Here is a 26,090-nt window from a genome sequence, read left to right on the forward strand (position 1 = left end):
TAGGTCTTTATTTCCTTGTCCTCAAATGAGGCTAACTCATGAGGGGAGATACTCAACCTAGAAGTCAGCATGTAGAACTTCAACTCACTGTGTAACGTAAGTCACATTATTTATTCCTTCCAGGCTTGTTTCTTCCACTGTGACCTGAGTGAATTGCATCTCTAAGATCTCTTTTTCTTGTATTTCATGAATTTTAAAGTAAGACTTCGTGGGATGCCTAGGTGGCTCAGCGGTTGAGTGTCTGCCTTCAGCTCAGGGCATGATCCTGGGGTCCCAGGATCGAATCCCACATGGGATTTCCTGCATGGAGCCTGCTTCTCCCTCTCCCTATGTCTCTGCATCTCTCTGTGTGTCTCTCATGAATAAATAAGATCTAAATAAAATAAAATAAAATAAAATAAAATAAAATAAAATAAGACTTCTTTATCATTAAGACCACCCTATGACCACTGTCATCTAGTGACAGCTTTTGAAACTGCTGAATGGAGCATTCTCTGCACCTTCATTCAATTCCAGTGAATGGCTCTCTCTTGGTTTCTTGATGATAGCAACCCACTTTTCTTCTTTTTCCACCCACTACTCTCTTTTGTAGTTTACTTTTTTTTTCTTTCTGGTCATATGTGCAGGTTCATTAAGTGATCATTTATGTTCAAACCCAAGGGCCTCTCCTGCTAACATGAGCTCCCTGGGCTTTCGGACACCACCATTTTGCTTGTCAGTAGCCTTCCGAGTTTGCCCTCTGGTCCTAGGTAGACTCAAAGGTTGCTACAAGTGTGACCTCCCAATAAGGGAAGCACCATCCAAGCAGTGGTTTGACATATCTGCAAGTGGATCAGAAGCAGCCAATGAGAAGACAAAAGCAAATGGATTTAGTGTGGAAATGTCCCTCAGCTGTTTCTTCTCTGTAGACCTGAGAACTCCCTGGTAAGATAGTAGACTTACCTCTCAGAGTACAGAGAGCTGTCACATGCAGGTTTCTTCTCCATGTCACATGAGTCCTCGATGCTTCTAACACTGCAGAGAGTGTGATGGGGAAGAGGAGGGCAGAAGATGGAGCCAGATGACTACCACAGTCATGAGTGGAAATGCTTTGCTAATATTATTAACCTTGTGGCCACAAGCTGGGACATGATTCTGCATGACCCACCATCGTGTGTTATGCTGAATGGCAGCGGAAGCTTTGAACTTCATGCCAGGAAAGCGTAATTCTCTTGGAGAACATCCCTTGCATGGGGAGCAAAGAATACTCCTATGCTGAGGAAGATGAGAAGAGGGATGGTTATGATTCGCTGACCAGTAGGAAGGGATCAGGGCTTTTGTTCCCACATATATATCTGGGGTATAGTGTGACAGTCACCAGGAGACCATTCACAGCAGAAATCAGACATTAGAAATGGGAAGAAATAAAAGAACGAAACATTCTGACGTATTACCTGTGCTTGAGTTACAGGGGGGATTGAAGGGTTTTCTTTTCCTTTTTGCATCTTCATTTTTCAATAATATGACTTTTGATAATAAACACAAATGTTTTAAAAAAACAAAAAACAAAACCCTATTGCCAGGAAAGCGTGAGTAGCTACAAGCCACGGGACACACTTTAGTGATACTGCCATTCTTGCAGGAGCCATGTGGTGGCCCTTAGAGGTAGCCAGAAAAACTGCTGCTCAAAACAACTCTGTGAGGTGGATACTGTCTTTAACAAGTGAGGAAACAGACACAAACAGATGGAGGGATGTGCCTAAGGTCACAAATGCTTTGGTGCAGGACTTTTTATAAAAGTGCTGTAGGTAGGAAAAAGAGACGTAGGAGGCCAGTAGTGGCTTGTGGGGTTGGAGCAGTCTGCCAGCTTGGCCTACCGCCCCCCCACACCTCCACCCCTGAGTCCAGGGCATAGCCGTCTGGCCTGTCCAGGCTGCTAAGGAGGGTGGGAGACCTACAGCGACTGTTTTGCACTTGGGGAGGGAATGTGAAAAGTTGCCTCCTGACTTTCCAGCTTAAAATCTAGAGTTGGGATGCATCCCTAAAAAGTCACCCCCCCCCCCAGCCCTAGTTCATCCCTTCAGAGCCAGGCTGCCAGACATTCCTCCTTCCTCCATCCTGCTTCACAAAGCCTTTGCAAGGAAAATCCCACACCTTCTCAGCTGCTCATTGTCATGCCCACCTCATTTTCAGGAAGTTTCCCTTTTATTTTGCTCCAGCCCAGCTCTCTACAGTCTGGTTACTCTTTTAAAATGGAGATGGGGGCAGCCCCGGTAGCTCAGCGGTTTAGCGCTGCCTTCAGCCCAGGGTGTGATCCTGGAGATCCAGGATCGAGTCCCACGTCGGGCTCCCTGCATGGAGCCTGCTTCTCCCTCTGCCTGTGTCTCTGCCTCTCTCTCTCTGTGACTCTCGTGAATAAATAAATAAAATCTTTTAAAAATAAATACATAAAACAAAATAAAATAAAATGGAGATGGACAGGGAAATACAAATCAAAACCACAATGAGAAAAAAAAAAAAACACAATGAGATACCACCTCACACCAGTGAGAATGGGGGAAATTAACAAGGCAGGAAACAACAAATGTTGGAGAGGATGTGGAGAAAAGGGAACCCTCTTGCACTGTTGGGGGGAATGTGAACTGGTGCAGCCACTCTGGAAAACTGTGTGGAGGTTCCTAAACGGTTAAAAATAGACCTGCCCTACGACCCAGCAATTGCACTGCTGGGGATTTACCCCAAAGATACAGATGCAATGAAACGCCGGGACACCTGCACCCCGATGTTTCTAGCAGCAATGTCCACAATAGCCAAACTGTGGAAGGAGCCTCGGTGTCCATTGACAGATGAATGGATCAAGAAGCTGTGGTCTGTGTATACACTGGGATATTCCTCAGCCATTAGAAACGACAAATACCCACCATTTGCTTCGACGTGGATGGAACTGGAGGGTATTATGCTGAGTGAAGTAAGTCAATCGGAGAAGGACAAACATTATATGGTCTCATTCATTTGGGGAATATAAAAAATAGTGAAAGGGAACAAAAGGGAAAGGATAGAAAATGAGTGGGAAATATCAGTGAGGGTGACAAAACATGAGAGACTCCTAACTCTGGGAAATGAACTAGGGGTGGTAGAAAGGGAGGTGGGCAGGGGGTGGGGGTGACTAGGTGGCAGGCGCTGAGGGGGGCACTTGATGGGATGAGCACTGGGTGTTATTCTATATGTTGGCAAATTGAACACCAATAAAAAATAAATAAATAAATAAAAATAAAATAAAATGGAGATGGAAAATAAAATAAAATAAAATAGAGATGGGATTGCCTCTTCCCACTTCAGGCAAGAGCCTGGGCTGCATTTCTTTCTCATTTTTTTTGGTCAAACATATGCGTTTTTACATTTTTTCGTTAATGGGGGGGTTGACATCTTGAATAGAAATGATAGAAACAAATTAAAGCAGTGGTCATTTTTGAGTGCACCTTTTTGCCTTTCTACTCCCTGGGTTCTGAACACTCCTTGGGTGGGCTGTGTGCCTTCCCCCTAAAGACTGTGAGCCTGGAAGATTTCTAGGCTGAGTAACCCCTGCTGTTGCTGCTGCTCCTCGGTGTCATCTTCATCTTCTCTAATCTCACACCTCTCTGGAGCCAAAGCCAGGCCAGGCCAAGGCAGTGCAAAGAGTTGTCCTCCTTGGAGTAGACGCACCACTGGGTGTGTGCATGCTGGTGCATGCTTGAGGTGGCCCAGGATGGCAGCAGGTGCCCTTGTGGGCTGGAGCCCCCCAGGGGTGATTTATTTGACTCATACGGTGTGTAAAACTTTTTAATGGGGAACTAACATTAAAAACTCAATTTCACATAAAAAAAAAGAAAAAAACTGCAGCTCAGAGGTTAAGTGACCTGCCTAAGGTCATGCTTAGAGTAAGGAGTGAGCTAGAGTTTCAGCCCAGGTTCTGTTTTTTTTTTTTTTTTTCCTGAGCGTTAAGCTTATTTCTAAACTTCCTGGGAAGGTAAAGCAAAAGGGAGAATCACTTTAGACTACACAATTGTCCAATAAAGAACATTGCTGCTTTTTTCATAAGATATAACATTTTAACTGAATGTAAAATTCAATTTTAAAATAAATTGTCAGACTGTAAGAATTAAACTTTGCACAGTGGTGAGAATGGGAGAAGAAAAACCAGGAAATAGAGTACAGTCAAGTGACACTCATAGAGGCAAATGCTAGATGGCAAGGACAGTTCCCTTGCATACATTATTTCTAATCTCAAAACCTCCCTGAAAAAGTCATAGAGACAGAAAATAAATCAATGGTGGCCAGGGGCTGTGGCTGGTGGTGTGGAGGGTTGCTAATGGCTATGGAGTTTCCTTTTGGGGTGATGAAAATGTTCTGGAATTGGATGTGGGTGATGGTTGCAAACATGGCGAATGTACTAAATACCACTGAATTATACACTTTAAAGAGTGAATTTTATGATATGTGAATTATATCTCAATGAAGTTATTGACAGAAACTACCCTAAGGAGTTAAAGATGAAGAAACCGAGGCTCAGAAAGATTGAGTATCAAAAATGACCCAACCAATGGGATCAGGCTAGGGCTCAAACTTGACACCCATGGTCATTATATTCTACTTTCCAGTGAAAACTGGTTCAGAATCCCCAGAGGCCCAATCCTGAAATAAGGCCAGGGTGCTCCCCTCTGTTACTAAAAATCCTCATCCTAGCAGTGAGATGATATGTCATAAAAAAACATTCCCAGAGGAATCCTGTCCCAGTGTGGATTACTTTTTAACTGAGGTGCATGAATGTATCTTTCCATGTGGCACCAGGAAGCAACCAGATGAAGAGATGATGAGTGAAAAGTGATGCATATATCAGGACCTTCAGTCAAATGTGAGGCACCCTGGCATACTGGAAAGAGCATGGGAACTTAAGAGAGGAGCCCTGTGCTCTGAAACAGGATGGAATTAACTAGGTAAAAAGTCCCTACGGGCCTCACCAGCTCTGTAAAGAGCAATGCTCACAAAATTATACTAAAGAAAGCTTGTCTACCAAGAAACAAAGCTAGGCAGAAACAGATGACATGGGAAATGGGATGTATAATGAATTAACAATAGAGGGGGAACACAAAGGCACTGACTTAGGTAGAACAGCTTGAAATTCATAAATCATATCTGTGAGCAATTACATCATTCATCCATTCAATAAATGATTATATGGAAACAACTCTGGGCCAAGCCCTGGATGAGGTACTGGGGATTCAGGATCATGGAAGAATCTGGGACTTGCTCTTACCTGCCGTAGCATGAAGATGCTGCCTTCCCGGAGGATACCTCACTAGCATTGATGTATTCCTTCACAAAGAGAATCCCTTTGCTGTAGAAGGAACACAGTACAACAGAAAGAGGTATACTGAAAGATTCCAGGGGACTGGGCCTGGCCCAAAAGAGGGGTCCAGGGCTGGAAAGGGTTCCTACCTGGTTTGAAGGAAATAAAGGAGCTAATGGTAAATCCTAGGCGTAGAAATGCTGATGGGCTGTAGCCACTACCAGGCAAGGAAATGGCAAATAGGAGCTCCTGCACTGCTGAACCCTCTGTAGACTGCGCTGGAATTGAACCTGTGGGTTCAGCTTGCTATGTGCAGATTTGATAACCCTAGAAGAAGCTCAGTACACCTTCCTTCTTCATGCAGATCTCTGTGTTGTGGGAAGCTTGTCCTCCACCTCCCCAGGCTACAGTACAGTGAACTTTCCATCCTCCCCTGACTGCATTTTCTTTCCTTTTACCCGGGCCCAAGAGAGCCTCCAAGCTGCAGCCATAGACTGTTGGTCCTGGTCACTCTGTATGACTCTCCACCAACAATCTAATCTCTCCCTTCTCAGTCCTAAATAGGTCCCTGGTGACATTGGAAGTCAGCCTCATGTTGCGCTCACTATGCCCTTGGATTTGGCCTTTACCAAGCTGGCTTGATGTTTTCAGAGGGCCCTCTGATCTCTCTGCACCCCCTCCATCTCACTCAGCCTCCCTGCAGCTAATATTTCAGGAGAAGCACTGGTACACCTCTCCTCACAATGAGTAATGTGAGAGAGACAGACCCTGGTCTCAATGGGCTCTCTCTGGCTTTTCCCATACATATTCCTCAAGAGATATTATCAGCAGGATCCTACAGATGGCAGAGCACTAGAGTGCCACCTTAGCTTCTCATTGGGATAAGGGGAAGGGGATATGATGGGACTCTGTCCAGGCCCACAAACAGGACTTTTTTTTTTAAACAGGACTTTATATTGGAGAGGTTTGGGCTACATCATGTGGCCCCTTGACCAGTGAAATTCTGGGAGTCAGTGCTAACATCAGGGAAGTGACATGGGATAAAAATCAAGTCCTTTAGCTAAGATATAGCCCAGAGAACATCTCCCAGGTTGTGTCTTCTTACCTGGTTGAACTGGAGTCTAATTCACTTGGGGAGGCTGGGATGTAAACATGAGGCTGCTCAGTAGAGGCAGTGACAGTAACAGTGACCATACAGCTTGAGGGGTTTCTCACCCTGAAGGAAGTAAATGGAGGGGTGGGCATGTAAACACTGAGAGCTGACATCCTCCATGGTCAAATAGGGTTTTGGGGGCTTACTCCTGAGACTGCCACTTCAAAGAGTTTTAAAATATGCCAATGTTTTTAAACAACTCATGCAAATCACCAAGCTTGTGTTTTACAAGGCTCCTGATATCAGTGGGTAGAACCATTACTTTACAGATAAGAAAATCCAGGCTCAGTGACCCAGGTAACACTGTAAGTCAGTAGCAAGACCTTAGTCTTACAGTATCCTCCTCTATTACAGTCAAAGGCTTTGGCCTGTGAGTCACTTGGTTTGAGGAGAGCATGGGGCAACCAGGGACTTGACAGACAGTTCAGCTCACCTCTTCGCTGGGTGGGACAGCCCCTTGCTAGAATCAGTTCTACCCCCCATCCTCCAGTGAACTCTCTGGAGAACAGAACACCAAGGGAAAGAGGAACAAATGAATTTAGGCAGCACCAAAGAAGAGACTTGGATGCACCTCATTCTGGAAGGCATCTGCCATGAGCAGAGGCAAGAAACTGACAGGTATGATGGTTTTTCTGAATATCTACCACTTGGCTGCACATACAGCCCTAGGCCTGGAATATGACCTCCTAGCTGGCTCACAAGGTTTTTCTCTGGCCCAGCCCTTACTTGCTCTCACTCTGCCTGTTTCTGGGTTACCAGTCCCATACCAAAAGCTGCCACAGCTGCCCGCTGCAGTTGAGGGGATTCTGTTTAGAACTACCACTGCCCCCTCATCTTGTGCCATCCACTTTACATATACCCACTCTCCAGTGGTCTTGGGAAAGCTCTATGAGCACACACTGTCCTGAACTGTATTTGCCTTCTCTCCAATATATTGCTGCTCAGACCAAGCTCTGGATGGGGCTGCTTCTACCTGGCCCAGGCTCTGAGGCACCATTCCATTGTTAGATAATCTAGTGCCCAAGATTTTAACTAGTTTAAGAGTGGGGGGTGGGGAGAACAATCATGATCTTGCCCTTGCCTAGCTCCCCAGTCTCTTCTTCTCATAATTTGTCATATGTACCTGAATCTTTAGCCATACTGACTGATCTGTCTCATACCTTTGTACATAACACCACCTTCTCCTGTGGGAAGCCCTTCTGGAGTACTTGCTCTCTCATCCCAGGCTGGGTGAAGTATCCTGTTTCAATGTGCCCAGTCATCCTGTGCCTATTCCTATGTCACCCTATGATATAGGAATGAACCATTGAAACTGTAGGAGGTGGACTGTAGGAGATGGACTGTTACAGGTGGACTGCTCCCTCGGCTCTACCATCCCTCTAATTACTGTGCTGAAAGGTAAAAAAAAAATCCCATGGGGATCCTTCTAGGACTGCCATGTGAGCAATGGCAGACCTCCACTAGGAGGGCTCCTATCCCTGGTCAGGTAACATCTCATATCCCTTCCATAGCCTCCTCCTTCTAGTCTACAAGGTCCAGCCCTGGCCCTGCCCACCTGGTCTCCTTCCCCCTCCTCACCTCATTTCCTACCCTCCAACCACAAAGCCCTCTTTCAGTCTCTTATCCTTAACTCCCTTTCCCACTGGTCTCTGTACCTGTGTCTTCCCTTCTTAGCAGAAAAGCTTTCCCCAACCATCCTAGCTTCAACACCCCCTGTCCTGGCTTCTCTCCATCACAGGACCCAGTTTCCTTCTTTTCTGGGCTTATCACAAATGGAAAGGCAACAGATACAGCACAGCGATAAACAGGTTCTGGACTCTGTCCGCTTTCTAATCCCTGTTAGGCCACTGCCTGGCTGAATGATTGTTGGCAACCTATTCAACTTCCCTCTGTTTCAGTTTCTGTTCTGTAGATCTGAGATAATAACAGTACCTCCCCTAGATGGCTGGGATGAGAATGAAGTGAGTATACATAAAGCGTAAGAATAGTGTCTGCACATTTTTACTACACAGCAAAAGTTCATGGTTATCATTATGATGTTATCGCTATAGTGTTTATTTGTTAGTGCACCATGTGCTCCCTGAGGGGGAGTGGGCAGGGACCTTGCCTTCTTGTTCAATGTGTTTGTGGGTGCTACCTGCAACTGGCTCACATGAGGTACTTATATATTGTGTCTAGGCCCATACCTCTTGGTTATTTCCAAACTCATAGCCGTCTTGGGGGAAAATCTCCAGAGAGTAAAGGGAGCACCCAAATGTTGCCATACAAGGCCACCCCGGCTGGCAGTGTAGCAGTGGAAGAAGAGTTCATCCAACATCATTTATTTGTGGGGAGCTCCCATCCACACCAGGACACACTTTCCTCAGAGACCTTCCATTTCTGTTAATAGCAAAGCTATTCCATATCCTCTCCTGACCTAGGTTTTCATGCCCCAAATGGCTGCCGTAAAACATGGTACTCTGTGCACTTTTTCTGTTCCAGGCTTGGTCTAACAGATTCGATACTATAGCTCCAAACTGAATCCCATGAAGATCTACCCCTAGGGCATTCATTGCTGGTCACCTTCCCACTACCTCCTAGCCACTCATACTTAAAGTGAGTAACAGGTTTGCCTAACATGTTAGGGTTTGTTCTGGGTGGCGGCCCATGCAAAAAACCCGGGCTGTAGCAGGAGCCCAGCACAGTACAACCCTTACCTGCTGGCCTGGCTGTGCAGTTCCACAAGCTGCTCAGGTCTTCTGGGGCTGCTCTGCAGCTCTGGGGTCCTGGGGGCTTCAGGCTCCTGGGAGGGTGCAGCTGGGTCTTCCTGGCCACTTCTCAGGGATGTGGGCTTTTCCTCCCAGGTCTCTCCCACCTTGGCAGCTACATTCTTCTCTTCAGAACCAGCCAAGATGCTGAAGAAGAGTAAGTATCCTTATGGAGCAAGTGCTTTGGGACCAGTCCTCCCTTACCACTGCCTGCTGATGTCACCTCCTACAGCCATAGTGGGCTCCTCTTCCAGAGAATGGCAAGAGAAGAGCCCATCATGACCCCCACCCTAGAGACCAATCTTTCTCCTCTTTGGGAGAACCCCAGCACCACTGCTCCCTTCCCACTTGAGAACACATGATGACTTCAATGAAGTTTTAAAAAACAGATTTTTTTCTAGCTAGAAACAGTGGAATTCATGTCTCCCTATTCCCACTGCCATCTTTCTTTTCTCCAAGTGTTCCCCATCCCAGTCCCTCTGTCCTGACTAAAAAGCCTCAAGCCATCCAGTCTTCAGCCCAGACCCTGGAAGACTTAACACAGCCAGCCCCACAGGGGCCCAGCTCTCTCGGAAGGAGCTTCCCCCCTAGACTCCCTTGGCGGGCTAGGTGAAGGTGACAAAAGGGAACACTGCCACATGCTCACTGATTTTCAGAGGCTGGTGACCCCACAAATGAGTCACCAACACCTGAAGACTCCTAATCAGACCAGAAATGTGTGACTTGGCCCATTTGTGATCCTCGTGCGCCATCTGGTGGACAGCACGGGCAAAAGTGCAGCACACTCCATGCCAAGGTCCATTTTGCCCAGGGCAGCCATTTTCCTTATTGATTGTTACATGTCCCAGTGGGCACTGCAGTCAGAGCTCCAGGCTGCAGGAAATGGTGGCGCATGCCGATGCACACAGGCTGAAATGTGTAGGAGCCCGGCACACGCACAAGCAGGTGCAGACGTATTGGTGTGGCAGCTTTATTTTCACAGTGAGGAGTAATTTGTTCTTTATTGTTAAGTAATCACAGCTATTATTACGAGGCAATAGCATTTTCATCCTTTTTTTTTTTTTTTTTTTTGCATTTTCATCTTCTTTTTACAGATGAACAATTTGGGATGACAGTCCCTTTGTAGCTCATAAATGGCAGTCAGCATGGAATTTCAACCCCCTCCTGGTGCTCAGTCTGACCATATAGCCAGTTCTACACTTTCCATCAAGTGAAGATGAAAGTGGGGTAGAAGCAGAAACAAAAGTTCATCCCTTTATTTCTATTTTTTTTAAAGATTTTATTTATTTATTCATAAGAGACACAGAGAGAGAGAGAGAGAGACAGAGACAGAGACAGAGACACAGGCAGAGGGAGAAGCAGGCTCCATGCAGGGAGCCCGACGTGGGACTCGATCCCAGGTCTCTAGGATCATACCCTGGGCTGAAGGCGGCGCTAAACCGCTGAGCCACCCAGGCTGCCCAAGTTCATCCCCTTAATATTCCATTTAAAATAAACAAAAAGGCCCCTTTCAACCTCGGTTTCCTCCCGGACAACAGCCAAACATTAACAAAGAGCTGTCTACACTCACTCTTGTGACTTCTTCACTCCCTTTTCCTTGTTAACTCTCCCCGGAAGCTACTACTGCTTCCCAACATCCCAAATTATCTATGCCTAGTGCCACTATGTGGTCCTTTAGGCCCCTCTCCCCACTGGGAGCTCTCCAGAATCTTGGGGATCCCAAAAGCAACCATGTGATGCTGAGAAACCTAATTTGAAATGCTCTGGATATTCTATCCAGGTAGATGAACCTTGGAGACACCTCAAGGGCTGTTTCTTCTTGGTCCATCACTCCAAACTTAGTCTACAGTCTCCATACAATTACTATCAGGACAAAAAAATAGTCTTAAAAGCCACCTTCTCTACAAATTAGTAGGAAGCTTTAGTCTTCACATTGAGCAGGTAACCTCAATTTGTCCCATCTGCCAGAAACACAACTCTCATAAAAAAATAAAGTGGGGCAATGGTGAGAGCCAATGCTTATAAAACCAGTGAGTTCTGGGTTTCTGTGTTTATAACTGACTCGTGGCTGAAAATTTAGAATTAAAGCTATGAGATCTCTTTTTTTTTTTTTTTGAGATCTCTTTTCATGTCTGTCTGAATGTTTATATATATATATATATAAATATATGTTATATATGTGTAATATTTTCCTATCTCTGGAAAGTATACCAAGTTCACTTACAAAGCTCCTTATCCTCTATTCCAAATGACTTAGAAATAAATAAGCACTTACACAAATTAAATATTAATAAGACTTTCATAAATTAAACAATTTCTAATACTTTGAATGTAAAAAACCAGTATTCTTATAAAAACTATCCCAAATGTTTTAAAAATTCAAGTTCAAAACCTTTAGCTAGATCTTTGGGAAACAAGACTAGTTTAATAAAAACAGCCATGTCCTGTGAGTAATCAACCTTACATATAATACAAGCACATATTTTTATTTTACTGGAGTATAATCTTACTAAACTTAATGGGTTTACTAGCCAAATAAGCTAGTATTACATCTACTAGATGCTAAGGATTACAAAAATATAAATTAGCTTTTAATCAAACTGAGTCATTATTCTGACAAACTCTATTTCAACAATAATTATGTTTTATAGTATGTCAGCTTAAAGACAGTTTCCAAGATCTTTTTGGAAATGTAAAACCTTACATTCATGCTAAACTAAATTAACAGATACTCACTAACTATCTAGATCATTTCTAGGTGAGATAAAATACTGAAACATTAGTTACTAAGCCTAAGTTTAAGTTTATATACTATTTGCTGCTTATTTTTTATAGTACAGAGGGGCTGTAGATAGATTTGTTAAAAAATTCTTCATTTGCCCACACTGAAAAATTATACTATAAAAAAGTATATAACTATAAAATGGTATGAGACATATTCACAAGCTTTACTAGTCTATTGTAAAATGCTGGTATACGAGAAACATTTCAAAATGATCTACCTCTTAGTTTTCTCTGTAAAATAGAAGTTACTAATAGTTAAAATTGTAATCAATATGTATAAATGACATTACTAAAAGTAATAATGGCAAAGGAAAACAACTTTGTATGTAAAATATGCAAATAAGTTTGTGTTAAGGAAAAGGAATAGTTTTGTCCTAAAATAAAATAACCAGTGGTTTTAAAAATTTTGCAAGATGAAATATGAACGGATATTTTTTAAATTATAAAAGGTTTACAGAAAAGAAATTTTGTTTTTCCTGGTCAAAATTTATTTAAGTTTAGTGAGATTACTTATAATATTTTCAAAAAGAGCTCTAGTATCAAATATTGTAGTGATACAAAACTAAAATTTGGCTTTCTCTCTGTTAAAATAGCAAGATTTTCCTGGGGCACCTGGGTGACTCAGCTCAATAAGCATCAGACTCTTGATTTTAGCTCAGGTCCTGATCTCAGGGTCGTGAGATCGCGCCCCATGTCAAGCTCTGCACTCAGCACGGAGTCTGCTTGGGATTTTCTCTCTTTCCCTTTCCTTCTTCCACTCCTCCCAATAAATAAGTGAAATCTTTAAAAAAATTTTTTTTTTCTTGGCTCATTGGCCTTGTCTTAAATAAAAGGCTAATAGTCTTTCTTTTTTCCTCAGTAATCTCTTGTGGAAATTAATAAAGGGAAACTGCACTAAAATGGAGTCAGGAGGCCAGAAGTGGAAGTGCTCATGTCCTACTGTTTCTTCCCACCTTTGAAAAGCAACAGGAAGAAGCCTGTATTTTACTACTCCAGCAGGAGGAAGATTTCTCCTTGCCTAGCAATAGCCAAACCCATGACAGACTGTCACAACTCAGCCAATGAGAAGCCACTACACTTAGAAGTCGCAGTTTATTCCAATGGACTTTATATATATATATATATGCCCTCCCACTATGTTTACCTTTCTTCTATTAAAAAAAAAGTAGGGACACCTCGGTAGCTCAGCAGTTGAGTGTCTGCCTTCAGCCCAGAGCATGATCCCGAGATCCCGGGATCGAGTCCTGCATCGGGCTCCTGCATGGAGCCTGTTTCTCCCTCTGCCTATGTCTCTGCCTCTCTCTCTCTCTCTCTCTCTCTCTCTCTCTCTCTTTCTCATTAACAAATAAATTTTAAAAATCTTTAAAAAAAAAAAAAGTGTTCCTCTCCTTTGTTCTCAGTCTTGGTTTTGCTATAGTTTTTGTGTCCCGAATTACAATTCTCTGCTATTCCCAACTAAACCCATTTTGCTGGTAAAATAACTGCTTATTTTATTTTCAAGGTTAACACTATCTAAAAAGCTAAGTTTTCATGTCTTATCAAACTAATGTCCTATTCTTTATGTTGACATTATCATGTCTTCAATTTTTTTAAAAGATCTTATTTATTTATTTGAAAGAGAAAGAAAGCACAAGCAGGCAGAGGGGCAGAGTGAGAGGAAGAAGCAGGCTCCCCACTGAGCAGGGAGCCGCACATGGGGCTCCATCCCAGGACCCTGAGATCATGACCTGAGCCAAAGGCAGACACTTAACCCCCAGAGCCGCCCAGGTGCCTCTGTCCTCAATTATTTTTAAAAGGCCTTAATTTTAAAGGAGCTAAGGGTCTTTACAATCATGTTATCTCCTTTTTACTTCAAAAATTTCGTCACTTTGATTTAATAGATAGTATTATTTCTCACTATCCCATAATCTTAATCAAATGTTCAAACCTCCTGATAATATTTGACATTTTGCCTTCTCAAAATCAAGTCTGAAATATCTTTTACACCTAAAACTGACTTTGGGATTTCCCAGAGGGACAGTTTATTTGTTTCTTCACTTTTTAACAAGAGAAATGGTAAAAACTAATTAGGTTAATTTAATATTGTATAAATCTTATGGGAAGCGTTGTCAAATCCAAAAATAATAATAATAATGAGACTTTCCTAAATTAAATTTTAAGGAGTAAAATTTAAACTATATAAATATTTCAGAAATCATATAAAATTCCTAGAGATTTGTTAGTCCCTTCAGTGTCCATGATATGCATCTATTTCTCAGAGTCCTGATGCTGCATTGCCCAACATCAAACAACAACAGCTCAATGTTACCAGTCGTAATTTCAATCATTTTTAAAATGTAACTTAAATATGTTCTTACTATCATATATCTGTTCTCTCACTAGCTTGAAAACTCCCCTTTTAAAAGGGCCACTAGAAGGGGAGGTGGGCGGGGAGTTGGGGTGACTGGGTGATGGGCACTGAGGGGGGCACTTGGTGGGATGAGCACTGGGTGTTATGCTATATGTTGGCAAATTGAACTCCAATAAAGAAAAAAATTAAAAATAAATAAATAAATAAAAGGGCCACTAATGTTGCTAAACTTTTGTTAGAACAAGTACACTCACATGGGGGATTTTGGCTCTTTCAATTGACTCAGGAATCCATTTTGTCAGTTAAGTCATCTAAGAAATCCAACAAGTTCTTCCTCTATCCCTCAATTTTGGTGTCCTTATCATTGTTGGTCATCTGAAATGCTAGAGCTAATGAACTCTAAAAATTAAAGCTTGCCAGGGCACCTGACTGGCTCAGTCAGTGGAGCATAAGACTCTTGATCTCGGGGTTGAGAGTTTGAGCCCCATGTTGGATGGGGAGATTACTTAAAAGTAAAATTTTTAAAAAATTAAAGTTTTGCTAAACTGAAAGAAGAACTCAACCTCCCATGGCCTAAGAGTTTACACTTAGCACTGACTGTCCTCTGATCCTCTTCTGCTGGGTTACACCAACTCTCCCCATGTGAAATAATATCTGGCCTACCCAGGAGGAATTTCTATTCTGTATGGGCTCTGGAAAAGTTTAACCTGGTCAATTCAGACATTCTAAAATACAAGGATTTTTCCAATCCTCTGTCCACTCTTCTTACAATTCTGCTGTTACCATTGCCTACATCCCTGCAGTTCTCCCTCTGCCTCCCTCTGCACTTCCTGGAATCTCATACTAATTAAGCCTTGTCCACCAGTAGGTTTGCACTGGCTGGCTTTCCTCCTGGTGCATGCCGAGACTGGGGCTGAGGGACTGTTTGCTACTTTGGACTGTTAGCAGTAGTGCTCCTTAATCTCTTGGCCCACAGACTCCAAATGGCACTCTTCCTGATGAGCCTAATCTACTGAGATGCCATAAGTGGTCATACTTGAAGACTGGAAATAAAAAAGCCAGCCAGTTCTAGAAAGAAGACTGTCTATAGTTTTACCCAGCACACTCCAGGATTTGGACTACTAGGAGGAAGAAAGGAAGGTCACTTGCAGGGTGTTGCTGCACATCTTGGAAATAAAACAGTGTTGCCAGGGCAACTTGTCCAGGCTGGCCTAGGCAGAACTTTCATCTGCAAGCCAGAGCCTTGCCTCAGGTGCCCTTGTCTGACAATTTGTTTGAGTGTGCTGCCCTGGCTTGGTATCTCCACATACTGGGCATTTGCTCTGTTGGCTCCAGGCAGTAAAGTGGTATCTTGGAAATAACCTGCCCACCTGGGCCAGAAGGGGTCACACACTGCACCTTGGCCCATGAACCACAAATATGGCTTTCTGACCTAACACTTTCCTTTCCCTCACTGCTCCCTCAAGTCTTATCAGTTGCCCAATTCTGAGTCCATTATACTTATTTCATACTTCTGTCTCCATATCTATAGCTAGTAACTGAGTTGGGGCCCCTTCATCTCTTATTTGGTGGGCTGGAACCACTTTGTAGCTCTCTTCCTTGCCTCCACTCTTCCCACTTTCACTCTAAAGCACCACTCTGACCATATCACTCCTCTGCTTAAAACTTTTCTGGCTCTGTATATAAGAATGTAAAATGGTAGAAAATAGCCACTGTGGAAAACAGTAAGGCGGTTCCTCAAAAAATTTAAACATAACAATTACTCTATGATCCAGCAGTTCCACTTCTGGATGTATACCCAAAAGGACTGAAAGCAAGATCTCAAAGAGATATTTGTACACTCATGTTTATTGCAGTATTATTCACAATTACCAAAAGGTGGATGTAGCCCAAGTATCTATTGGCAAATGAATGGATGAACAAAATGCAATGTGTCTACAATATGCAATACTAATCAACCTTAAAAAGGAAAGACATATTGGCATATGCTACAACATGGATGAACCTTGAAGACATTATGACAAATGAAAGATGTTAGTTACAAAAGGATAAATACTGCATGATTTCACTTCTATGAGGAACCTAGAGTAGTCAAAATTCATAGAGACAGGAAATAGAATGGTGGACGTCAGGGGGTGGGGAGAAGGGGGTGGGGAGTTACTTCATGGGGATAGAGTTTCAATTTTGCAAGACAGGAAGCGTTATAGAGATTGATAATACAACATGAATGTACTTAATGCCACTGAACTGGACACTTCTAAATGGTTAAGATGCTAATATTTATGTTCTGTGAATTTTACAACGATTTTTTAAAAAAAACTTTCCTGACTTCTTGTTCTCTGCACAAAGTCCAAGTCCTTATTAAGGCATAAAGATCTGACTCTGCCCATCTGTGATCATGTGCCTTTTGTCCTTTATTAGACTGATATGGTGTGTTGGTGTCCCTAAGATCACCCCCAGGGTCAGTGATTCACTAGGAGTACTCCCAAGACTCAACATATAGTCATCTTCAAGGCTAAGATTTTATGACCATAAAAGGATGCCAAGCAAAATCAGTGAAAGGAAAAGGCAGTGCTTTCATTCACAGCTCAGGATTATTCGTGGAGACTGGTCACATGGGCACCTTCTGCCTGGCATGTACCAAAATTCCCAACTCCCAGGAGGCAAGCAGAGATTCAGCATAAAGTACACTGTTTGCACTTTTTTTTTTTTTACTGTTTGTACTCTTACCTTATCTCTTATCATTTAGGGAAAGGTTCATATCAGTGTAGAGAACTGTTTATCTTTGCAAGTTCCCAGAGGCACATATTGCAAGCAGCCCTTTCTAAAGAGAACAGCCCCAGGCCTGCTAGCTTAACTATTGCCTGTACACCCTCTGCCCAACATCAACTCTTCCACTGCCTTCTCACCATAAACTACAGCCATATCAAACCACAGGGTGCTTCTCAAGCAGGCAACACTGCCATCTATCCTTTAGTACAGGAAATTCCCATTATTCCTGGGCCCCTCCCCTTCACCTTCTCGCAAAGTTCTTCAAGAGGAACATCAAGTTGTCACCTCTGCAAAGCCTTCTGTGATTCAGTGAAGCCAACCAAGTCACATAGTCCTACTCTGCTGCTATTATACTTTACCCATACCTCCTTGAGGTCAAGGACCAAATCTTATTTGTCAGTATCCCTAGTACTTAGTACATGATCTACTAGTCATTCAGTAAACTTTGGTTTAATTACAGATTGTGTGGCTCATTAACTTACAGAAAAATCAAGTAGCCCGCATTACTCTGCATATGCCTTCCACTGCCCTCCAACCTACATGTGCACTCATCCTTCCCTCCTGTCTCTAAAATAGAGCCATCTCTTTCCTTCCCAAGGCTCTAGAACATACCACCCTAAGCCCTCACCATAAATTCAGTGACATTTCACCTTTGGGTTTGCTCACTCTTTCTTCAAATATCAAACTCTCTTTACCCAGAGTGTATTTCCTTCCCTGGGCACATAAGCATACACTTTATTTTTTTTTTTTTTAATTTTTATTTATTTATGATAGTCACAGAGAGAGAGAGAGAGAGAGAGAGAGAGAGAGAGGCAGAGGGAGAAGCAGGCTCCATGCACCGGGAGCCCGACGTGGGATTCGATCCCGGGTCTCCAGGATCACGCCCTGGGCCAAAGGCAGGCGCCAAACTGCTGCACCACCCAGGGATCCCAAGCATACACTTTAGAAATGTATCCCCATTATCCTATAACTGATTTATATGGTCACGCACCCAATCTCCATCACTTCCTGGCCAACATTTCAGAAACAGTTGTACTCCTCCACCAACTGCACCACCTCAGTGCCTACTTCTTCAATCAGCTGTAAGTCAACCGTAACCTTTCTGCTCCCCTGACCTGCCTCGTGCTTAAGGCAGCCATAAACTCCATTTTAACAAATTTGTGGGCTTATTTAAGGGCCCATAGCATATTGGAAAGTTAGTTCAGTCTGCCTTGGTTTCCATGATGGGACTTTTTTCAGGTTCTTCCATTTGTCCAAAACTTTCCTTCTCAATATCCCTTTTCAGGTCCTCTTCTGTTACAAGACCAATCTCTCTCTCTCTCTCTCTGTCTCTCTCTCTCTCTCTCCTCTCTCCATCTCTGACAGGACCATTTTATACACACAAATAACCCCCATCCTACTTGGGATGCCCATCCTGGGAAACCTTCTTCCTGCTCCACATGTCAGGATTTAGCCAAGGTTTCTTATATCTGGGTGCATACATATGCTCCTATCATAGGCACTATCCCAGCTATTTGCACCACAGGAAGCCCCTCAACATTGTTTCATATGCAAGGAATCACCATCCTAACTCTACTCATGGGGCAGAAGTTTAAGCATCTGGGTGTGTGAGTGCCAGGCACTGGCATAATCATGGGGTAAAACTGGATCCCACCCAGGGCACCTGTGTGGCTCAGTCATTTGAGCATCCAACTCTTAGTTTCAGCTCAGGTCACGATCTCATGGATCATGGGATTTTTTTCTTTTTTTTAATAATAATTTTATTTTTTATTGGTGTTCAATTTGCCAACATACAGAATAACACCCAGTGCTCATCCCGTCAAGTGCCCCCCTCAGTGCCTGTCACCCATTCTGGATCATGGGATTGAGCCCCACATTGGGCTCCACACACAGTGGAGAGTCTGCTTGGTGATTCTTACCCTTTCCTCTCCTCCACACTCTCTTAAATCAATCAATCAATCAATCAATCAATCAATCAATCAATCATTTAAAACAAAAGTGAGTCCTACCTGGGTCATGGCCCCTGACATAATTTCAGCTCAGGCAGGCAAGGGCCCAGAATAGCATTAACCTTACCTGCTGGCCTGGCTGTCGAGTTCCACAAGCTGCTCAGGTCTTCTGGGGCTGCTCTGCAGCTCTGGGGTTCTGGGGGCTTCAGGCTGCTGGAAGAGTGCAGCTGGGTCTCTCTGGCCCCCTCTCAGGGCTGTGGGCTTCTCCTCCCAGGTCTCTGCCACCTTGGCAGCCACATTCTTCTCTTCAGAACCAGCCAAGGTGCTAAGGAAGAGTAAGTATAATTATGGAGCAAGTGCTTTGAGATCAGTCCCCCCTCACCTACCACCAGCTGATGCCACCTCCTGTAGACATCGTGGGCTCCTCTTCCAGAGGATGAGGAAGAGAAGAGCCCAGTATAGCCCCCACATCAGAAACCAGACTTTCTCTTCTTTGGAAGGATCTCAGCATTACTGCTCCCCTTCCACTGACAAAAGCAGTCCTAATTCATCCTAGAGAAAGCCTGAACTTCTTATTCTCTTGCCATCCCCTGAATCTGGTGAGGAAGAAGTGGCTTCTCAGCTATCCTACATGTCAAGCTCTATGGGAGATCTTTCTTCCTCCCTGGCCTCATGTCACACCTACACTTGCACAGCGTTCTCATCACCATCCCCATCTGAGGTGCCTCCAAGGGCCTTGTTCTTTTTCCTGGTGCCTTCTCCATGACCTCTATGTGTGATGGCGCTGCTGCTGGGAGGCCTCGAGGATGTTATATGCCCACTAGGCCAAGGACATTGAGTCGGGTTATTGACAGCATGAGCCTAGCATTCTAGAAAATAAAAATCTGGGGATCCCTGGGTGGCTCGGTGGTTTGGTGCCTCCCTTCAGCTCAGGGTTTAATCCTGAAGACCTGGGATCAATTCCCACATCGGGCTCCTTGCATGGAGCCTGTTTCTCCCTCTGCCTGTGTCTCTGCCTCTCTCCCTCTCTCAGAAGAAAAATCTAGTTCACCATCACCTTGATCCTGGCTCAACCTGAACTCAACCCTCTCCACATCAGCAGCATACCTCCAATTGCTGGTGGGGCTACCCTGAGACAAGAAGATAACACTACCAGTTACCTCTAGCCCTGGGACTCTATTCATAGAAGTTAATCCCATAATAGGTATGCTCTCTGCCTTCAAGCTGAAATAACAAGTGAAGCAGTGGCCATGCTTTTGGAGTATGCCCTGGAAGCAATGTGATTCTTCAGCCTCAGCCTCAAGTGACATGAACCTAAATGCCCCAGCAGGGATAATAAGCTTATTACCACTTCCAGATGCCCAGGTAGATCTGCAGGCAAGTGGGTGTTGTGCCTCTTTGTGATGCTTCTACCATGATGGTCTGCTGCAACCCAGCCAGATACCAAAAGTGGTCTGCTCAGACAATGCTAGTCCCTTAGCCTGTAGGATATCCTGACACACTCACCTCACCCCTACCTGTGACATACATGTTTGAGCCAAAGACAGATCTAGAAGGCCTAAAGAGCTTGTTTCCTGTCTCTGTAAGCCCTGAACTAGCTTTGCCATGGATTTAACCAGAATCCTGTCCAATCTCCTGTCTTATAGAATTATGGTAACAGAGGTTGTCATCAATTTGTGAATCAAGTCAAGGTTTTCTGCAAAGAGTAATTTAGGCATCTGTTGCAACACAGGGACAAGTGAATGAATAAGGTTCCCTTTCCCTAGGCTTCAGAGCAAAGTCATTCCTATTATAGAAGGTATAATCCATGTGACCTATAAAAAGGAAAACTTAGTAAAAGTGTCAGAGAAATCTTACTGAGCAATGTAATACCCAGGAGGCCTTCCATACCCCTGAGGAATTGCCTGAAAGTCAAGTGTTTAGAGAGAGACAAAGTAATACTTCTGGCTGTACCTCGATCAAAGATTCAGTAGCCTAATACAGCTACTGCCAATTCTGGACACAGTCACACTCTACACATGGAAGATAACACCCTCTTCCATTCTTACACTACCTCTAAAAGACTCCTCTGCTGGTTGACAATGGTTGTCCACAGCGAATATACGTGCTTAAAATTTATCTGTTCCTCATGCATAAAGAACATCAATGTGGAAAGCCCAGACATGCAACATAACAAAGAGGAAAACAGTCTATGCTTTAGATGCAAAAATACCAAAAGTCTGGTGGGGAGGGGATGAACTATTCTGTGTCTTATTAAAATAAATCAGGCCAACAAAACTGTAAAGGGGTACAGCTGCCAGCTTTCCAGTGTTTTTGAATAGCTCTAGTAGGAGACAATCCTTTGGGGCTGCTTTATTTAGCTTGAAGTTTTTTGTTTTGTTTTGTTTTTGTTTTTTGTTTTTGTTTTGTTTTGTTTTTAATAAAAGGAGAGTTTGACATAGTACTTTGTGCCAGGAAATGTCCTACATGCTTTACACAAAGAAACTCACTTAAACCTTACAACAACCCTGTGTGGTAGGAACTACTATTACCACTATTCTATAGGTAAGAAAATTCCAACAGAGCATAACAGGAAGAAGCTTACCATGTGTGAGTCCATATTGCTTCTATTTTCCTTGCTACTGTGACGTATAGGTTAGAAACTTCTGTTCAGTCCTGCATATAGGCATCCTACAGCTAAGATTGAGAACCGTTGTTTACTCAAAACTGTGCATGCTTAACTCCATCTCCTCTTGGTTCTCCTTTTAGCTAGCTTTATTTTGCTTATTTTTTTTAATGAAGCTTGAGTTCCATTACAAGGGAAGATAGTTCCTTAGGATAACAGTCCACCATATTCTTGGTTTGCTGGCTTTCCTGATAAAGTCACTTTCCTGACCCTAATATTTTGCCTCTCCACATAGTGGCTTATCTTGCAGTAAGCAGAATGAGCCTGGATTTGGTTAGAATAGATGAGAAGATACCCAAGGCCACATAGTGAGTAAGTGAGTTTCCATGTGAGCCCAATACACAGGAATACATGTTCTTGATGACCACACATAGGACTCTTCGTGCACATGTAATGAAGCAAGATCAAGTTAGAATAGGGAAGAGTTCCTCAAGTTTTGGACAGTTTGCTTCACCAGATCTCCTTGCCAACCCCTCTCACCCTTCATCACCCAACTCTTGGGAATTAAGCCATCTTTCTACAGAGCCACAGAGCCCTGCCCTGGCAGATCTGCCAGGCGATCCCTCATGGATGGAGGATCAGCTGCCCTCATCGGGTGTGCACAGCCCCTGCCCCAGGGCAGCTCTGAGATCAGTGGCCAATGGCCAGAGGCCAGAGACTACCAAGTCCAGGTCACCCTGCCGAAGAGGAGCCCCTTTCGGCTGCTAGCGGGCACTCAGCTCGCTCCCTCTCTCCCGTCTCCGCCGGGACTGCGGCGATGGTCCACACAGGGTGAGAGGGGCCTGCTGCAACCCCACGGTTGCTGGCACCACCACAGCTCACCAGGCCAGCGGGGTTCAGGGCAGCCAGAGCCCCAGGCAGACGGTCCGGCCCATTTATGATCCTCGCGCGCCATCTAGCGGCCAGAACCAGCACGGCAGCAGGAGAAGCTACACCGAGGCTGTTCTAGTCCCGGGCGGCCATTTCGCTTGAGGAAGGTCGCATTTCCCGATAGGCACTGCGATCTGAGCTCCGCGGTACAGGAAATGGCGGTAGGCGCAGGCGCAACACAAGCTTCAGCGAGCGAGCTCCCGCTGCGCAGGCGCGCAGAAGGCGGTATCGCGCTCCACTAGGCGCGCGCCTCTGAGTGTGCCAATCAGAAGCGCATGCGCGAAGCCAACAACGAGTCTCAACCTAGACTGCACGTGAAAATAAACTAAGAGCTTTTAAGAAGACATTGATGGCGTAAGCCACCCCACAACAATTAAATGTAAACCTCTGCATGGGGCTCATGACGCTTTTTTTTTTTTTTTTTAACACTTTCCTGGTGATTCTCAAGGGCAGAGTTTTCTCCATTGTCATATTGCATAAGAAGAAGCCAGATCCTGCCCCAGGTTCGGGGAATATTAGATGACATCATGCAGACAGGGTGCTTTACACGTTAACTAGCTATGAGTTACTGGCTCTGGATCTTGAGAATAAGGTTCAAACAACAAATTTCATAAAATCGGTTTTTTAAAAGTTTTTCCTTAAGATTTTTTTTAAGAGGCTCTTGCGTTGTAACTCAGCTTTGCCACTTGTAAGCACTTGGGTAAGTCACTTAACCTCTCAGTTTCCCCAGCTTATTCATTTCATAGGGTTGCTGGAAAGATTGTAAAGCATCCAGCCAAGCACACTATAGGTGTCCATTATGATTTTCACTCTGTTAACTGCCAATGCAATTTGAACCCAAAAAGCCACATAATAGGACCTCATACCTCATAGCTTACAAAAGCCCTGATCCATTCATGGTCCCTGTCACTGGTTAGGCTCTAGCCACTCTATGCTTTGGAACATGCTAGCATGCTCCCACTTTGAGGGTTGTCTGCAGTTCTGTATCTGCTCTCCTTGCTCATCCTCGAATTGATTCCTTCTCCTCTTTACAAGAGCTTGCCTGATTTACCACACATAAATAGTAGGCCTCCTGACTGCCACCACTCTACCTCAGCACCCTATTTCTTCCAGAGCACTGTTCTTCCCAGGAGGTACAGATACCTAGGTTCCAGACTTTTCTTCATCATTCTAATTAGGTGCGAACCTCACAGAATTGTGGGGGAGCACTGTATAAGACACAGTGAGTAGAGAGATTTGCATACATTACATGAACCAAAGTTAAGTGGTTGTTGTCTTTAACGGTATCTGGTATTTTTTAATTATTTTTTTATTGGAGTTCAATTTGCCAACATATAGCATATCACCCAGTCTGGTATTAAAGGCCAATCAACCCCTTCATACCTTGACAAGCCTTCTATTCTACCACTACCCAAGGATCCAAAGTAGTAGCCACCCTCGACAACATACAGTGCCCAGCAAATAGCAGGGTGTTTGGAGTTCTTTGCACATCCTGTTCCTTTTGCTTAAAGGACCTCTATTCACATTTCAGTATTTGGCTCAAAAGCCACCTACCCTACAAAGCTGTCCTGAGTCTCCCATTTCCCTGCTCCTGCATAATGTATTATTCCAGTCTGGGCCAGGCTATGCTTCCTATCAGCCATATCTGTGTGCCTTCAGCACAGGGCACGTGCCATTTGAGTGATTGTTGACTGAAAGAATGAGTGACTTCCTGATTATGGAAGACTTCTTGGATGGTGGCAACAAGGCATAGTAGAAAGCTTTGTGGCCCCAGAGGCAGAGGCCAGAAGATTCTAGCTGGGGCTCTAGCTCTTGCCACATGCTTCTGGCCAGCTCAAAGGCCTTGCTGGCCTCACCTTCCAAGCCAAAGGCTAATGCATACCTGAGCTGCTCAGCACTGTTGCCTGATGCCTTACCCTTTCAGGTGTGCCTCCCTATCCTCCAGGTCTGCTGGACTGTCACTCTTCCAATCAGCTGGTCCAATAGAGGCCAAAGTCACACTGGAGCTGAGGGAGGAAGCACACATGCCCAATAAGACCTCAGACCAAAGGATACTGGGGGCCCTTCCCACTTGCCTTCTCACAGGAAAGGAAAGGGGAACCTACATCTGCCAGTAAAGGATGGCCTCTCAGTTGTGCTCTTAGTGTGGTATAGATGCCACTGTATATGATAACATCTTGTGACCTGTGGCCTTAGCACCTGAGTTCAAGATCAAGCACTTGGGATTCCTGGGTGGTTCAGTGGTTTAGCGCCTGCCTTCGGCCTAGGGCATGATCCTGGAGTCCCAGGATCAAGTCCCACATCAGGCTCTCTGCATGGAGCCTGCTTCTCCCTCTGCCTGTGTCTCTGCCTCTTTCTCTGTGTCTCTCATGAATAAATAAAATAAAATAAAATAAAATAAAATAAAATAAAATAAAATAAAATAGATCAAGCACTGCCCCTGATCAGCTTGGAGGTCCCTGGGGGACGTCTTATCTTGGTCTTGGGTCCTAGTATCCTTGCCTGACCTACATCTCCTGGGGCTGTGTGGGAGTACAAGAAGATTGTTCCTTACTAAATGCTCCACACACCCAGAGCAAACTAGCCACTCCTACTGGTGGACTGGTAGGTGAAATAGGACAGAAGCCTACTGCATAGGACTGTACAACCCCTTCCCATTGCACCTTAGCACCTCTGGAGCCATGTGCCCCTCTCAACCACCTCCCATGCTGCCTCATAGTGCAGTTGGCTGTCCCTGGGATTCCTACTCCTGAATCCTCCTTTGTGGGTTGGGCTGCAGTCCCTACAGGAGCAACCCTTCCCAAGCTCTGCCTCCCAATGGTGTCCCCTCTGCCACTTCAGCTTGGATCCTTGTAAGTAGGTGCTGGGATTGCAAGGCTGAGAGTTGGCACCATGTGCATCCTGATTACGCAGGAAAGGGGAAAAACAAGTAGCTGAACAGTCTGTAGAATGATCCAAGCCTGGTCTGGGTTCAGAACTTTGTGTCTGTATGTCCATTCCCTCCCAAAAGGATGGCTTCCATCTCCCAACAGATAATGAGAGCTGAAGGCCTGCTCAAACAAAATGCTCAAGGCACAAGACTCACTTAGATCCCACAGCTGCCTGAGACTGGGGCACTCTGTAGGCTCCCTGGAGGCACACTTCCTGGGTTCAAATCAGCACTTTTCTACCTCCCAGCTGTATGACCTTGGACACATCACCTGATTTCTCTGGGCCTCAATTTGGTCATCAGTGAAATTGGGATGATAATTGTGTCTGCCTTGTAAGTGTTCCAAGAAGAGTAAATGAGCTAGTAGACACCAAGTACTTAGAATAATGCCTGAGCCCTAACACGTGCTAAATTGTTCTCGTTATTATTACTGGGGCCTGTGGCCATTTATAGAAGCAGCATCCCTTTGTATTCCATCTATATTCATCAACTTGATACAGACTGACCGACTGAGCTGCTGTCTTACACAGTCTTCTCAGGAGTAGGATGCATTCTTTATCTCTCTG

General features: G+C 44.3%; 1 protein-coding gene across 18 annotated transcripts in view; it reads right to left on the reverse strand.

The window, feature by feature from the left end:
* Positions 1 to 26,090, reverse strand: part of ZNF185 (zinc finger protein 185 with LIM domain) — a 76,738-nt gene that overhangs the window by 5,445 nt on the left and 45,203 nt on the right. For 13 of the 18 annotated variants that reach the window (XM_072816746.1, XM_072816755.1, XM_072816757.1 and 10 more), the window contains 6 exons: positions 24,512 to 24,601; positions 19,188 to 19,385; positions 9,155 to 9,352; positions 6,411 to 6,521; positions 5,273 to 5,353; positions 943 to 1,014 (listed from right to left, as the gene is read on the reverse strand). In XM_072816746.1, the coding sequence (XP_072672847.1) occupies positions 943 to 1,014; positions 5,273 to 5,353; positions 6,411 to 6,521; positions 9,155 to 9,352; positions 19,188 to 19,385; positions 24,512 to 24,601 (750 nt within the window). The remainder of the gene's footprint in view (positions 1 to 942; positions 1,015 to 5,272; positions 5,354 to 6,410; positions 6,522 to 9,154; positions 9,353 to 19,187; positions 19,386 to 24,511; positions 24,602 to 26,090) is intronic. The other 5 variants (XM_072816763.1, XM_072816761.1, XM_072816758.1 and 2 more) reach the window with 2 other exon arrangements.

Source organism: Canis lupus, chromosome X, assembly GCF_048164855.1.
Source record: "Canis lupus baileyi chromosome X, mCanLup2.hap1, whole genome shotgun sequence".
NCBI classification, from domain to species: domain Eukaryota; kingdom Metazoa; phylum Chordata; class Mammalia; order Carnivora; family Canidae; genus Canis; species Canis lupus.